Below are 15,583 nucleotides of genomic sequence, written 5' to 3'. Positions count from 1 at the left end.
ATTTATTTGCAAATGATGGTGGAAAATAAGTATTTGGTCACCTACAAACAAGCAAGATTTCTGGCTCTCACAGACCTGTAACTTCTTCTTTAAGAGGCTCCTCTGTCCTCCACTCGTTACCTGTATTAATGGCACCGGTTTGAACTTGTTATCAGTATAAAAGACACCTGTCCACAACCTCAATCAGTCACACTCCAAACTCCACGATGGCCAAGACCAAAGAGCTGTCAAAGGACACCAGAAACAAAATTGTAGACCTGCACCAGACTGGGAAGACTGAATCTGCAATAGGTAAGCAGCTTGGTTTGAAGAAATCAACTGTGGGCAATTATTAGGAAATGGAAGACATACAAGACCACTGATAATCTCCCTCGATCTAGGGCTCCACGCAAGATCTCACCCCGTGGCGTCAAAATGATCACAAGAACGGTGAGCAAAAATCCCAGAACCACACGGGGGGAACTAGTGAATGACCTGCAGAGAGCTGGGACCAAAGTAACACACTACGCCGCCAGGGACTCAAATCCTGCAGTGCCAGTGAAGTGAAGTTTGCTAGAGAGCATTTGGATGATCCAGAAGAAGATAGGGAGAATGTCATTTGGTCAGATGAAACCAAAATATAACTTTTTGGTAAAAACTCAACTCGTCGTGTTTGGAGGACAAAGAATGCTGAGTTGCATCCAAAGAACACCATACCTACTGTGAAGCATGGGGCGGAAACATCATGCTTTGGGGCTGTTTTTCTGCAAAGGGACCAGGACGACTGATCCGTGTAAAGGAAAGAATGAATGGGGCCATGTATCGTGAGATTTTGAGTGAAAACCTCCTTCCATCAGCAAGGGCATTGAAGATGAAACGTGGTCTTTCAGCATGACATTGATCCCAAACACACCGCCCGGGCAATGAAGGAGTGGCTTCATAATTAAGAAGCATTTCAAGGTCCTGGAGTGGCCTAGCCAGTCTCCAGATCTCAACCCCACCTCAGCCCCATAGAAAGTCCATGTTGCACAGCAACAGCCCCAAAACATCACTGCTCTAGAGGAGATCTGCATGGAGGAATGGGCCAAAATACCAGCAACAGTGTGTGAAAACCTTGTGAAGACTTACAGAAAACGTTTGACCTCTGTCATTGCCAACAAAGGGTATATAACAAAGTATTGAAATAAACTTTTGTTATTGACCAAATACTTATTTTCCACCATAATTTGCAAATAAATTCATAAAAAATCCTACAATGTGATTTTCTGGATTGTACCTGTGATGAAAATTACAGGCCTCTCTCATCTTTTTAAGTGGGAGAACTTGCACAATTGGTGGCTGACTAAATACTTTTTTGCCCCACTGTATATAAGAACTGAAATATTAATCTGTCTCATTACTGATATGAGATTCAGTCCCCTGTTGGTCCCTGTCAGATCATCCATCCACTGACTGACTGCATGATAGAGTCTAACTCATCTAAATACAAATACTATTTATTACAGCAGATATATCCTTCAAGTTACTATGTGGTAAGTCAAGCATTCAAGGCCACAGTATTAAAAGTATGCTAATGCTGATAGGGATCTTACAGTTTATTGTTTAACAGCTAACAATGCTAAGCTGTAACAATCAATTCAAAGTGTATTGGTCACGGACACATATTTGCAGATGTTATTGCAGATGCAGGGAAATGCTTGCGTTTCTAGCTCCAACAGTGCAGTAATACCTAACAATACAAAAAAAATATATCCAAAAATATATCCTTGCATCACTGATTTTAGCATTTGCTGACTCTTGAAGATTTGTTTCATCATGACTTCCACCTACGAAGTTTTGACTGGTTATGATTAAAGACATTTTTATGCACCTATATACGTTTGGTAAAAGGCCATTTGACACAGTGCTTAGTCCATAGATAGTGTTCCTGGTATCCATAAGATAAGGGGTTATACTGTATTACAAACATGGTACTTGGCTACAAAGGTAAAAGAGACTATAATCAACCAAGATCTTCACCTACAGTACCATCGATCCAATATATGCTTGTGTGTGGATGTGTGTGATATAGAAACCGGCAGCATACTACACTGCACTAGCCCCTTGAACCTTAGATGTAATCTCATCAGTGATAGGAAGCCAGAGAGAGCCTTAGAAAGATAACACAACAACATCCCCAGATAGCTTTGCAAAAATCCATAATTCAGACTTGCCTAATAAAAGATTATGATTCTGTAAGCCGCTAAGCTCACTGCTTCCACTAACCAGACAAACGAGCAACAAGCAGCAACCTAATTCCCCAGTGTGGTCTTCCCAAACCAATATGAGAATAAAGGAGGTAATGTGGTATTCTGATACACATGCATGATGAAACTAAAGCAGTGCATAATGTTGAGGGAAAAGAACACCAGGGACGATTTGTGTGTCACCGTTTGTATGCAGATTGCTGCTGTATGACACCAGCGGTAGAGGAGCCGAGGCACGCACCTGCTAACTGAAATTATGCGATTCTGCTCAGCTTCAAATAGATTTCCCTGGATTTCCCTAGATTTCATTAGAATCCTCACAGACACCGACCCTGTCTGTCCACTGAGTCACACTGCACTGCCAAGTAGATAAAACATACAGACACATAGACAGGTCCATATGGATACAAAGACAAATAAACATAAAATGTACAGTACACAACGGCAGAGAGAGACAGGGGTAATGTGGAGAGAGAAAATGCGAGAGACAGAGAAGCAGACAAACTGAAACTTAAGCTGAGAGAAAGAGGCAAAACATTTAGAGAGAAAATAAAGAGAAAGAGATAGAAGCAGGCACAGCTAGCATGAGAGATAGAATTAGACAACAACTGAGTAGAGACATACTAGGAGATGCAACCAGACAGAGGCAATGAGACAGACACCAACAGAGACAGACAGGTTGAGGTGAGAGGGCATGTCAGGTGGCGGTGTGTGTTGCTCTCCTTACCCACACACACACACACACACACACACACACACACACACACACACACACACACAAGCATACACACTTACCCTCACACACTGGACAGCACTCTCCAGGTACGGTCACTGGGTTGAGGCAGCTGTGCCCACAAGCAGCGGCCACACACCGGGAGTCACCACTCACACACTGGCAGAACGTACAGTCGTCCTCACGCCAGTGGTCTCCGTGTGCTAGGATCTCCCCATTCACGTAGCAACCTGCGAAGTTCAGCACTGGGTAGATGGGGTCTGGAAAAGAGATAGTTGCAGAAAATATTGATTAATTTTAAAAGACCCCAGAACAACAGAACAGGAGCCCGTAACTTGAATCCCAGATGGAATAGCAGTCGGAAGTGTGTTTTTGTCTTGTCCCGTCCTGTCCCTTGTTTATATCGTTTTCTTCATATATATTTTGTATATATTTTAATCTCAATTTCCATCTACGGACTGAATATACTCTCCTGCAACCCGCCTCACCCAATGTGGTACGGATCTGCTATTTTTATAGTTTAGAACCAGAACCCCGATCAGAAGCTAGCCAGCTAACTAGCTACAAGCTAGTAGTCAGTTAGCCACTGCTAGCGGTCCTCACCGTTAACTCGGACATCAGCCAGCCTCAACCCGGTCAATTCCTGCCAGTCTGCACAGCGCGATATCAACTCAGAGCATATCTGACTGCTTTTTCTCTACCACATCTCCGGATTCCTACCGCAAGCTCTGAACCTTTACACAGGAACATCACAGCTAGCTAGCTGCTATCCGAGTGGCTACAACTGGCTAACGTCTCTGTCCCGAAGCAAGCACCAGTTAGCCTGGAGCTAGCCTGGCGCTAGGCCCATATCCCGGCTAGCCAAAGAGGTCGACCAGCCAATTCTTGGGCTACAATACCTCTTTTGCCAATTGGCCAATCTTGAATCTATTCTTCCGCGGACCCAGAAATCTGTTCCTTTTACTCTCTGTTCTGAACGCACTAGACGACCCTTATCCTACTCATCCTCTGTTCCTCTGGTGATGTAGAGGTTAACCCAGGCCCTGCAGCCCCCAGCACCACTCCAATTCCCCAGGCACTCTCACTTGCTGACTTCTGTAACCCGAAAAGCCTTGGTTTCATGTATGTTAAAATTAGAAGCCTACTCGCTAAGGTTGTTTTATTCACTGCTTTAGCACTCTCCGCTAACCCTAGCCATGTCAGAATCTTAGGAAGGCCACCAAAAATCCCGGAATTTCCATCCCTAACTATAACATCTTCCAACACGATAGAACTGCCAAAGGGGGCGGAGTTGCAATCTACTGAGATAGCCTGCAGAGTTCTGTCATACTATCCAGGTCTATGCCCAAACAATTCGAGCTTCTATTTCTAAAATCCACCTTTCCAGAAACAAGTCTCTCACCGTCGCCGCTGGTTATAGACCCCCTTCAGCCCCTGGACACCATATGTGAATTGATTGCCCCCCATCTATCTTCAGAGTTTGTACTGTTGGTGACCTAAACTGAGATATGCTTAACACCCCGTCCGTCCTACAATCTAAGCTAGATGCCCTCAATCTCACACAAATGATCAAGGAACCCACCAGGTACAACCCTAAATCCGTAACCATGGGCGCCTTCTTAGATATCATTCTGACCAACTTGCCCTCTAAATACACCTCAGTCTCAGCGATCACTGCCTCATTGCGTGATGGGTCCGCGGTCAAACGACCACCCCTCATCACTGTCAGACGCTCCCTAAAACACTTGAGCCATCAAGGCCTTTCTAATCGACCTGGCCCAGGTATCCTGGAAGGATATTGACCTCATCCCGTCAGTAGAGGAAGCCTGGTTGCTCTTTAAAAGTGCTTTCTTTGCCACCTTAAATAAGCATGCCGCATTCAAAAAATGTAGAACTAAGAACAGATATAGCCCTTGGTTCACCCTAGACTTGACTGCCCTTGACCAGTACAAAAGCATCCTGTGGCGTTCTGCAATAGCTTTGAATAGCCCCCGCGATATGCAACTTTTCAGGGAAGTCAGGAACCAATATACTCAGTCAGTTAGGAAAGCTAAGACTAGCTTTTTCAAACAGAAATTTGCATCCTGTAGCACTGATTCCAAAACGTTTTGGGCACTGTAAAGTCCATGGGAGAATAAGAGCACCTCCTCCAAGCTGCCCACTGCACTTAGGCTAGGAAACACTGTCTCTACCGATAAATCTACAATAATCGATCATTTCAAGAAGCATTTTTCTACGGCTGGCCATGCTTTCCACCTGGCTACCCCTACCCCTAAGCATCTCCAATCTAAAATTAAATCTAGAATCGGCTTCCTATTTCGCAACAAAGCCTCCTTCACTCATGCTGCCAAACATACCCTCATAAAATTGACTATCCTACCGATCCTTTACTTTGGCGATGTCATTTACAAAATAGCCTCCAACACTCTACTCAGCAAACTGGATGTATCACAGTGTCATCCGTTTTGTCACCAAAGCCCCATATACTACCCACCACTGCGACCTGTATACTCTTGTTGGCTGGGCCTCACTACATATTCGTCGCCAAACCCACTGGCTCCAGATCATCTATAAGTCTTTGCTAGGTAAAACCCCGCCTTATCTCAGCTCACTGGTCACCATAGCAGCACCCACCCACGTAGCACGCGCTCCAGCAGGTATATTGCACTGGTCATCCCCAAAGCCAACACCTCCTTTCGCCGTCTTTCCTTCAAGTTCTAATGCTGCCAATGACTGGAACGAATGCAAAAATCACTGAAGCTGGAGTCTTATCTCCCTCTCTAACATTAAGCATCAGCTGTCAGAGCAGCTTACCGATCACTGTACCTGTACACAGCCAATGTGTAAATAGCACACCTATCTGCCAATATCCCCATATTGTTATCCTCTTGCTCTTTTACACCCCAGTATCTCTACTAACATCATCATCTGCATATCTATCACTCCAGTGTTAATGCGAAATTGTAATTATTTCGCCTCTATGGCCTATTTATTGCCTTATCTCCCTACTCTTCTATGTTTTCACACACTGTACATAGATTTTTCTATTGTGTTAATGACTGTACATTTGTTTATGTGTAACTCTATGTTGTTGTTTTTGTCGCACTGCTTTACTTTATCTTGGCCAGGTCGCAGTTGTAAATGAGAACTTGTTCTCGACTGGCCTACCTGGTGAAAAAAAATAATAATAAAAGAGTTGAAAGGTCCATTTTGCAGAGATCAGGAGTTCCCTCTTCCTCGGGTTGGTGCCCATATAATACCAGGTCAACTCTGACCCTACTTACTCCACAGACACTCATTAGACTGTATTATACTGTAATAAATGTCATGATTCTGACCGGACATTTTCCTCTGTCAAACGGTTTGAGGAAGAAGTGAAGCAAGGAAACGTAATTTTAAAAACTTGGTTTGCTATAATCTTGGTTAACCCAGAACTAAAATATTGCGTAATTTCGTCAGATCCTCGATTAAGGTCTGGTGGCATACGCGTAAAAAAAAAATTGTCCACAAAGTTTACACCCTCGCAAATGGAAAATTCTCAGCCACCCAGTTTAAGACCCTTCACCAAACCTTGATACGTCCAAATAACCAATGACGAAAACCTAAACACTGGAACTACTGCTGCTCGTTACGTCATTCCTTCCCGACAGATTCTATGGTACCAGTTATGTTTACATAAACTGGGCGTACAAACATTAGGAACACCTTCCTAATATTGACTTGCACCCTCAGAAAAGCCTCAATTAATTCGAGGAATGGACTCTACAAGGTGTCGAAAGCGTTCCACAGGGATGCTGGCCCATGTTGACGCCGATGCATCCTTCCCACAGTTCTTTGAGTGGTTGACCATTGTTGATACAGACGGGAAACTGTTGAGTGTGAAAAACCCAGTAGAGGTGCAGTTCTTGAACCTACTGCCATACCCCGTTCAAAGGAACGTAAATATTAAGTTTTTCCATTCACCATTTGAATTGCACACATACACAATCCATGTCTCAATTGTCTCAAGGCTTAAAAATCCTCCTTCCCTTCATCTACGCTGATTTAAATGGATTTAACAAGTGACATCATTAAAGGATCATAGCTTTCACCTGGATTCACCTTGTCAGTCTATGGCATGGAAAGAGTAGGTGTTCCTAATATTTTTTACACTCAGTATTTACACTATACAAAGCATGTGGACACCCCTTCAAATGAGCGGATTCGGCTATTTCAGCCACACCCGTTGCTGACAGGTGTATTAAATCGAGCACACAACCATGAAATCTCCACAGACAAACATTGACAGTAGAATGGCTTTACTGAAGAGCTCAGTGACTTTCAAAGTGGTACTGTCATAGGATGCCAACTTTTCAACAAGTTTGTAAAATTTCTGCCCTGCTAGAGCTGCCCGGTCAAAAGTGCTGTTATGGTGACTGGAAATGTCTTGGAGCAACAATGGCTCAGCTGAAAATTGGTAGGCCACACAAGCTCACAGAACGGGACCGCCAAGTGCTGAAGCACGTAAAAATCATCCTCAGTTGCTACACTCAGTTCCAAACTGCCTCTGGACGCAGAGTCAGCACAAGAACTGTTTATCGGGAGCTTCATGAAATGGGTTTCCATGGCCGAGAAGCGTCGGGCTGGAGTGGTGTAAAGCTCACTGCCATTGGACTCTGGAGTAGTGGAAACGCGTTGTCTGGAATGATGAATTACATTTCACCATCTAGCAGTCCGACGGACAAATCTGGGTTTGGCGGATGCCAGGAGAATGTATTCCTGCCCGAATGCATAGTGCCAACTGTAAAGTTTGGTGGATGAGGACTAATGGTCTGTGGCTGTTTTTCATGGTTTGGGCTAGGCCACTTAGTTCCAGTTAAGTGAAATCTTAACAGTTTGGGGAAAGCCTTTTCCTGTTTCAGCATGACAATGCCCCCATGCACAAAGCGAGGTCCATACAGAAATGGTTCGTCGAGGTCGGTGTGGAAGAAATTTACTGGCCTGCACAGAGCCCTGACCTCAACTCCATCGAACACCTTTGGGATGAATTGGAACGCTGACTGTGGGCCAGGCTTATTCGCCCAACATCAGTGCCGACCTCACTAATGCTCTTGTTCTTTGAATGGAAGCAAGTCCCAGCATCTATTGGAAAGGCTTCCCATAAGAGTGGAGGCTGATATAGCAGAAAAAGGGGGACCAACTCCATATTAATGCCCTTGATTTTGGAATAAGATGTTCCACGAGCAGGTGTCCACATACTTTTGGTCATGTAGTGTATCTGTCCACGAGAGATGAGGTTTGCTATAACGCTAAGGGATGGGGTTGAAGAAATGTAACCACGGTCAGGGAGAGCAGAACTATGGATGCAAGGACTGAATGAGCATGAGGTCAATATTACATTAATAAAAATGTTTGCTGTTGTAAATTACATTTGTCCCCAAAAGATTAGAGTTTTATAGTTTAACACCTGGGACTTGGCCTAAATGGATAGGGGCTGATTGAAATGTTTCTTAAAGAAGAAATATGAAAAGCATTATGCATGAGCATGGTAGCAATTGAAAGGGAACAGTTTGGAGATCACAGGAAAATAATTAGACCAAAGTTGAGGACACAACAGTTCACCTGACACAAGACTGAATCCAAACATTACACTGTTGATTCTATGTGAATTTTACATTTACTGTACTCTTCACCACATTTGTTGATAACAAAATCTTAATATAATCTGTATACATTCAGAAACATAAGACTATTACTGAAAAATGTGAGATAGGTGCAACATAAGACAAAAAAACAAAAATACAAGGGTTTGAATGAGAGAACTAACTTGTGTCTCCAAGTGGCCATACACCTCTCCAAAATGTTCACAGTTCCTAAGTTATTTCAAAGCACTTTTATGACAGGAAAAGTATTGAACTCTAAGTTTTTTTTCCCTCCTGGCTGTGCCATTGAGCAAGCACACATGTGCAAAAACACAGCACCCTGTCTTTCAAAGGTAATTCATACAAATCAAAATAACTTCACAGATCTTCATTGTAAAGGGTTTAAACACTGTTTCCCATGCTTGTTCAATGAACCATAAACAATTAATAAACATGCACCTCTGGAACGGTGGTTAAGACACTCACAGCTTACAGACGGTAGGCAATTCAGGTCACAGTTATTAAACTTAGGACACTAAAGAGGCCTTTCTACTGACTCTGAAAAACACCACAAGAAAGATGCCCAGGGTCCCTGCTCATCTGCGTGAACGTGCCTTAGGCATGCTGCAAGGAGGTATGAGGACTGCAGTTGTGGCCAGGGCAATAAATTGCAATGCCCGTAATGTGAGCCGCCTAAGACAGCGCTACAGGGAGACAGGACGGACAGCTGATCCTCCTCGCAGTGGCAGACCACGTGTAACAACACCTGCACAGGATTGGTACAGCCAAACATCACACCTGCGAGACAGGTACAGGATGGCAACAACAACTGCCCGAGTTACACCAGGATTGCACAATCCCTCCATCAGTGCTCACACTGTACGCAATAGGCTGAGAGAGGCTGGACTGAGGGCTTGTAGAACTGTTATAAGGCAGGTCTTCACCAGACATCACCGGCAACAACGTCGCCTATGGGCACAAACCCACCGTCGCTGGACCAGACAGGACTGTCAAAAAGTGCTCTTCACTGATGAGTTTTGTTTTTTTATCACCATGGGTGATGGTCGGATTCACGTTTATTGTCAAAGGAATGAGCGTTACGCCAAGCTCTGTACCCTGGAGCGCGAAAGATTTGGAGGTGGAGGGTCCGTATTGGTCTGGGGCAGTGTGTCACAGCATCATCGGACTGAGCTTGTTGTCATTGCAGCGCTCTCAATGCTGTGCGTTATAGGGAAGACATCCTCCTCCCTCATGTGGTACCCTTCCTGCAGGCTCATCCTGCCATGACCCTCCAGCATGACAATGCCACAAGCCATAATGCTCGTTCTGTGCATGATTTCCTGCAAGACAGGAATGTCAGTGTTCTGCCATAGCCAGCGAAGCGCCCGGATCTCAATCCCATTGAGCAAGTCTGGGACTTGTTGGATCGGAGGGTGAGGAGGAGATGCACTGCAGTACTTAATGCAGCTGGCGTCCACACCTGATACTGACTGTTACTTTTGATTTTGATGCACCAGATACTGACTGTTACTATTGATTTTGACTCCCCCTTTGTTCAGGGACACATTATTCAATTTCTGTTGGTCACATGTCTGTGCAACTTGTTCAGTTTATGTCTCAGTTGTTGAATCTTGTTATGTTCATACAAATATTTACACAAGTTTGCTGAAAATAAACGCAGTTGACAGTGAGGGGACATTAATTGTTTTGCTGAGTTCAGTTGTTTTGTTTGGAACACATCCCTGTATCCTCACCATCACATAATTACTGTTGTTGTTTTACGCAATCCAAAAACGACCCATTTCAAATCGTAATCTGGGTCAGGTACGCATAATTTGAAAGCTTGTTCTATGACTAGCTAAATTATAAAATATGGATTAAATAAATGCAAGTCCTCATCAATCTACACACAGTACCTCATAATGACAAAGTGAAAACGGGTTTTAGACATTTTTGCAGATGTATTACAAATCAAAACCTGAAATACCTTATTTAAATAAGTATTCAAATCCTTTGCTGTGAAACTCGAAATTGAGCTCAGTTGCATCCTGTTAACATCAATCATCCTTGAGATGTTTCTACAAGTTGATTGGAGTCCACCTGTGGAAAATTCAATTGATTGGACATGATTTGGAAAGGCACATACCTGTCTATATAAGATCCCACAGTTGACAGTGCATCTCAGAGCAAAAACAAAGCCATGGTGTCGAAGGAATTGTCCATAGAGCTCTGAGACAGATTTGTGTCAATGCACAGATCTGGGTAAGGGTACCACAACATTTCTACATCATTGAATACAATGACCTCCATCATTCTTAAATGGAAGAAGTTTGGAACCACGAAGACTCTTCCTAGAGCTGGCCACCTGGCCAAACTGATTAATCGGGGGAGAACGGCCTTGGTCAGGCATGTGACCAAAACCCGATGGTTACTCTGACAGAGCTTCAGAGTTCTATGGAGATGGAAGAATCTTCCAGAAGGACAACCATCTCTACAGCACTCTACCAATCAGTCCTTTATCAAGCCAGACGGAAGCCACTACTCAGTAAATGGCACATGATAGCCCACTTGGAGTTTGCCAAAAGGCACCTAAAGACTCTAAGATAATGAGAAACAAGATTCTGATAAAACCAAGATTGAACTCTTCCAAGCGTCACGTCTGGAGGAAACCTGGCACCATCCCTATGGTGAAGCATGGTGGTGGCAGCATCATGCTGTGGGGATGTTTTTCAGTGGCCCAGCCAGAGCCCGGACTTGAACCCGATCGAACATCTCTGGAGAGACCTGAAAATAGCTTTGCAGCAATGCTCCCCATCCAACCTGACAGAGCTTGAGAGGATCTGCAGAGAAGAATGGGAGAAACTCCCCAAATACAGGTGTGCCAAGCTTTTAGCATCATACCCAAGAAGACTTGAGTCGCTAATCGCTGGCAAAGGTGCTTCAACAAAGTACAGAGTAAAGAGACTGAATACTAATGTAAATGTGATATAAATTAGCAACATTTTCTAAAAACCTGTTTTTGCTTTGTCATTATGGGGTACTGTGTGTAGATGAGAAAATAATCTATTTTAGAATAAGGTTGTAAAGTAATAAAATGTGGAAAACGTCAAAGGGTCTGAATCCTTTCCCGAAAGCACTGAATGTGGTGCTCTTCAAAGCAGCAGGATTTTTTATTTCTCTGTGTTAAATGAGCTCGCTGGCACTGAAGTAGGAGGGGTGGCAATATCTGAGTGTCCTTAAAAAGTACCAATTTTAGTATGTGCTAGTTGGGGATACTTAAGTCCAAACGAAAGCTGGTCTTAGCGGTAATGCGTTTGGTTATGACATTGGATTTTGACAGCGGAAGCACAGCCTATCCAGCCTTGAAGCACAGGGACCATATGGACATGGAACAAGAGAGATGTTATTTTTGTGCCCGTAAACCTCGTATTTAGAAACATAAAAAAACAAATGATTAAAAAACAATTGAGCAATTAAGGCAGGGTTTTTTTCATGCCCAATGTATTCTCTAAGTTGTCAAGACTATCGATAAAGGGTTTGGCTGACGTAAGATGAGATCATCCAAGGGCACTAATATTTAGAAACGTTTTAGTTATTTTCCAGTAACAATCGCTTGTTCTCCATTTAGTTTGATTACAAAACAAGCCCTTAACCTACTATAACAAAAGCTAGTATTTTTTATTTGAGAAGAAGTGTGATGTGTAAAGGCCTATACTCATTGAAGCCAAGTACAACAATGTTGACTGTCAACACTCCAAACATATTGAACAAACACTGAATGTTTTTTTTACTGTTACTACAGTTTATTAAATAGGATAGGCTACAGTATCAATCCACAATGGACTTGGACGAGAATATTCCATGGCCCCAGCTGAATTGGAGCTGATGACAACGCAAAGACCGTCAATAAGCTAGAGAATATGAGACAATTGCATGCAGTATTAAGCCATGGAAAGACTGGATTGGCCAGTGAGTGGCCACGCCCTCATCACACCTACAACTTGTTTATTCATCAAGATCCAGGCCTTTCACACGACTGCCAGCTATTGAGCTCATAATAACGGCTGTGAAAATAGCAAAAATATTTCTGGCACACCCCGGACCTATAGCACTACCGGTAGGGCTTAGAATGACCATTGCATTAGGTTTGATAAAATAAAGCTCTCTCTGTGTGTGTGTGTGTGTGTGTGTGTGTGTGTGTGTCTGAGCCAAAGACAGTCAGTTAAAGATAGGTTGAGTGAGAAACAGAAGGGAGAAGGTCTGACTCAGTGACTGTTTAAGTAATCTCATCATTCAGGCTTTAATTGCCAATAGCTGGGTATTGTCACGGTGGTGTAGGAGTTAGGCAGTTGCCTCAGCTCATCTCTCTCCTGATGTTTATTAATGCTTTGCACTCAGGCAGAGCAAATCTGCTCTTTACCACAGGCACTCATTTGAATGAAATGGTATGAAATGCATTGGTCTCAGCAGACTGTCATTTCTGTTGCCACATCACTGACCTTGAGGGAACTTTAGAAACCGATGTAACATTGCTCATAGGCTTGATCACGATCTGAATACATACAATAGTGAGTCGTGTAAGGACGAGGTTTGTTGATTCCCCTTAAAGGAACATGTTTCATTTGATTCTGTTTCTAGACAGTGACTATTATGGGATTTCTCATTTATGGTGATATGGGCCTGTATTAAAAAATTGTCTCAGTTTAACAGTGCTGATCTAGGATCAGGTACCACATGTCCATATAATCGCATTCATTATGATGTGAAAGGCAAATCCAATCCTTTATCAGCACTCCTACTCTGGGATGACTCTTTGTGAATACCGAGGGACTCTGTGTCATGTCATACAGGGAGGGAGATGTCAGGAGTGATGTCATTTGGTGATGATGTCATACCTTCACAGACTGGACAGCACTCTCCTTCAGGGATGTAGTAGCGTTCACAGTGCAGGATGCCACACTGGGCGGTGAAGCACACCGACACCCCTCCCTGACAGCGGCAGAAGTGGCAGGCGTCCATTCGGAACATGTCTCCGTCATGGTACTCTGACCCGTTGAAGCTGCAAGCCGGCTTCGTCTCTAGAGCGGAGAAAGGATTTATGATGAGAGAAATGTATCAATCAATCAATCAAATGTATTAATAATGCCCCTATTTTACATCTACAGTTGTCACTAAGTGCTTTTACAATAACCTGCCCTGATCCCAAAGAGCAAGCAGAAGCAGAGGCCCATTGTCTGGGAAAAACTCCCTTTCTTTCAGGGTTATTTCTTACGCCCACCGACCAAGCAATAGCAAAGAACAACATTTTTTAAAAGTAGGAACAAAAGAGAAAAACAGATTATAACGATGACAAAAGTGGTCCAAAATTCCCATCAGACAGCTAGCGCGGTGTCTGTTGTAAAGACACAGCAGAGTTTCAGAAGGCTATGAAATTGGTCTCTCCTGGTCTCCATGGCAACACAAGGTGAAAAAATGCACCTTTCTTGATATAAGGCCTACAGTGGTGAGTGTGAGTCAGTGAGTACAACTCACAGATATCAATGTATGAGAGAGACAGATTGTAAACTATAGTACCTACAGATGGATGGAAACACTGCACCACTATAGGAAAACATTTGATGCAAGACGCACACATTCACACAAAAAGTTATTAACAATGAATAACTTCCAACCCATTTCATCTCCAACACAACACAACTGTCCCACTGGGCACAAACTGGTTGAATGGCACACACTGGCACATACTGGTTGAATCAAGGTTGTTTCCAAGTCATTACAATTACCTTGAACCAATGTGGACTAGACGTTGAATTGACATATGTGCCTAGTGGGATCTTAACTCTTATCCCTCTCAGGAGGAGTCTGTTCACTCCAAGAGCAACTGGTAATCTGCCTGTCCTCTTCAGCTATTAAAAAACATTAAAAAAAATATAAAAAAACGCACAAGCATTTAATCTCGTGCAGCTGTATCAGAGAACAGTTCATTCCCAGGAATCAATGGCACAGGGAAATTGGTTTCTACATGTTTACAATTACAGGGCCTGCCAATATGGAATGTGGGGTCTTTCATTTTCTGCTATTCGTTTTGTCAATTAGTTGTGGTTCAATGAATAACAACGTGATGGGGCGATACTGCATGCATGGTTGTCACACCAGTGAGGGCTATGGATTCACTCAACAATTTTCTAATCAGGCCCACTTCTGTTCATATGTTCTTAAATGCTGTTCTGTGTATGTGTGTGTGCCTCCCTCCTCGTATCGACTGCTATGGTGTGTGTAAAGCATTGGAAGGTATGTTTTCGTGTGCGTGTGTGTGTGTGTGGGAGGGGGTATCACAATATTTTTTTCACTGCAAAAATGTAAACACAAAGCAGTCCGAACTTTTTGGTCCTTTAAAAACCTGCAGTATGTAAAATATTGTGTGCTATAGCTTGGAAAATAAATACATGTGACTCTGGATGACAACATTTGCTTCCAACATTAGGGCTGTTTTCCTAAAGAATTTATATCCACTTCATGTTTTGTTTGCTTGCCACGATACTAACAAGTATTACGATATTGGTATCTTCTCGGCCCTATTTACTGTCTATTATGATGGCATCAGTGTGTAGGTGTCATACAAGGACATCACTATACAATGCATGTATTTCGGGAGCAGTGTTACAAGGTCCTCTTTGTGATTTCTTTCAAATACATTGAGCATGTGATTGGGCCTGCCTGGAGTGCAGGTAATGGAGATGGGTGGAGTTTGCACTTTTGGTAATCAATACCATTGGTTCCATTGAGTCAGAAACTCAATCAAGATCTGGTCCAAGAACTTGGAAGAAAAGCTGGGGTCTCCAGAGCTGCAGGCTGCAGTGGATCAGAGCTGCCTGGGAGAGTAGTAAGAGAGTTGTAGGGCAGAATTACCATGGCAGATGGTAATTCTGGCATCGCATACTTCCTTCCCAGATGTTCACTGAGTGCCTCCGTCTTGGGTATTATTGCCTTTATAAATGAAACAG

General features: G+C 43.3%; 1 protein-coding gene across 1 annotated transcript in view; it reads right to left on the bottom strand.

Annotated features, from left to right (window-relative positions):
* The window catches only part of LOC112256793 (cysteine-rich motor neuron 1 protein), a 180,835-nt gene that overhangs the window by 40,119 nt on the left and 125,133 nt on the right, over window positions 1–15,583 (bottom strand). The window contains exons 6-7 of the mRNA XM_024430301.2: window positions 13,475–13,657; window positions 3,021–3,218 (exon numbers count right to left, since the gene is read on the bottom strand). Of these exons, the coding sequence (XP_024286069.1) occupies window positions 3,021–3,218; window positions 13,475–13,657 (381 nt within the window). The remainder of the gene's footprint in view (window positions 1–3,020; window positions 3,219–13,474; window positions 13,658–15,583) is intronic.

This window comes from Oncorhynchus tshawytscha, linkage group LG08, assembly GCF_018296145.1.
Source record: "Oncorhynchus tshawytscha isolate Ot180627B linkage group LG08, Otsh_v2.0, whole genome shotgun sequence".
NCBI classification, from domain to species: Eukaryota; Metazoa; Chordata; class Actinopteri; order Salmoniformes; family Salmonidae; genus Oncorhynchus; species Oncorhynchus tshawytscha.
Note: the sequence above shows the minus strand (reverse complement) of the source record. Positions and strands in the feature narration are given on the sequence as shown.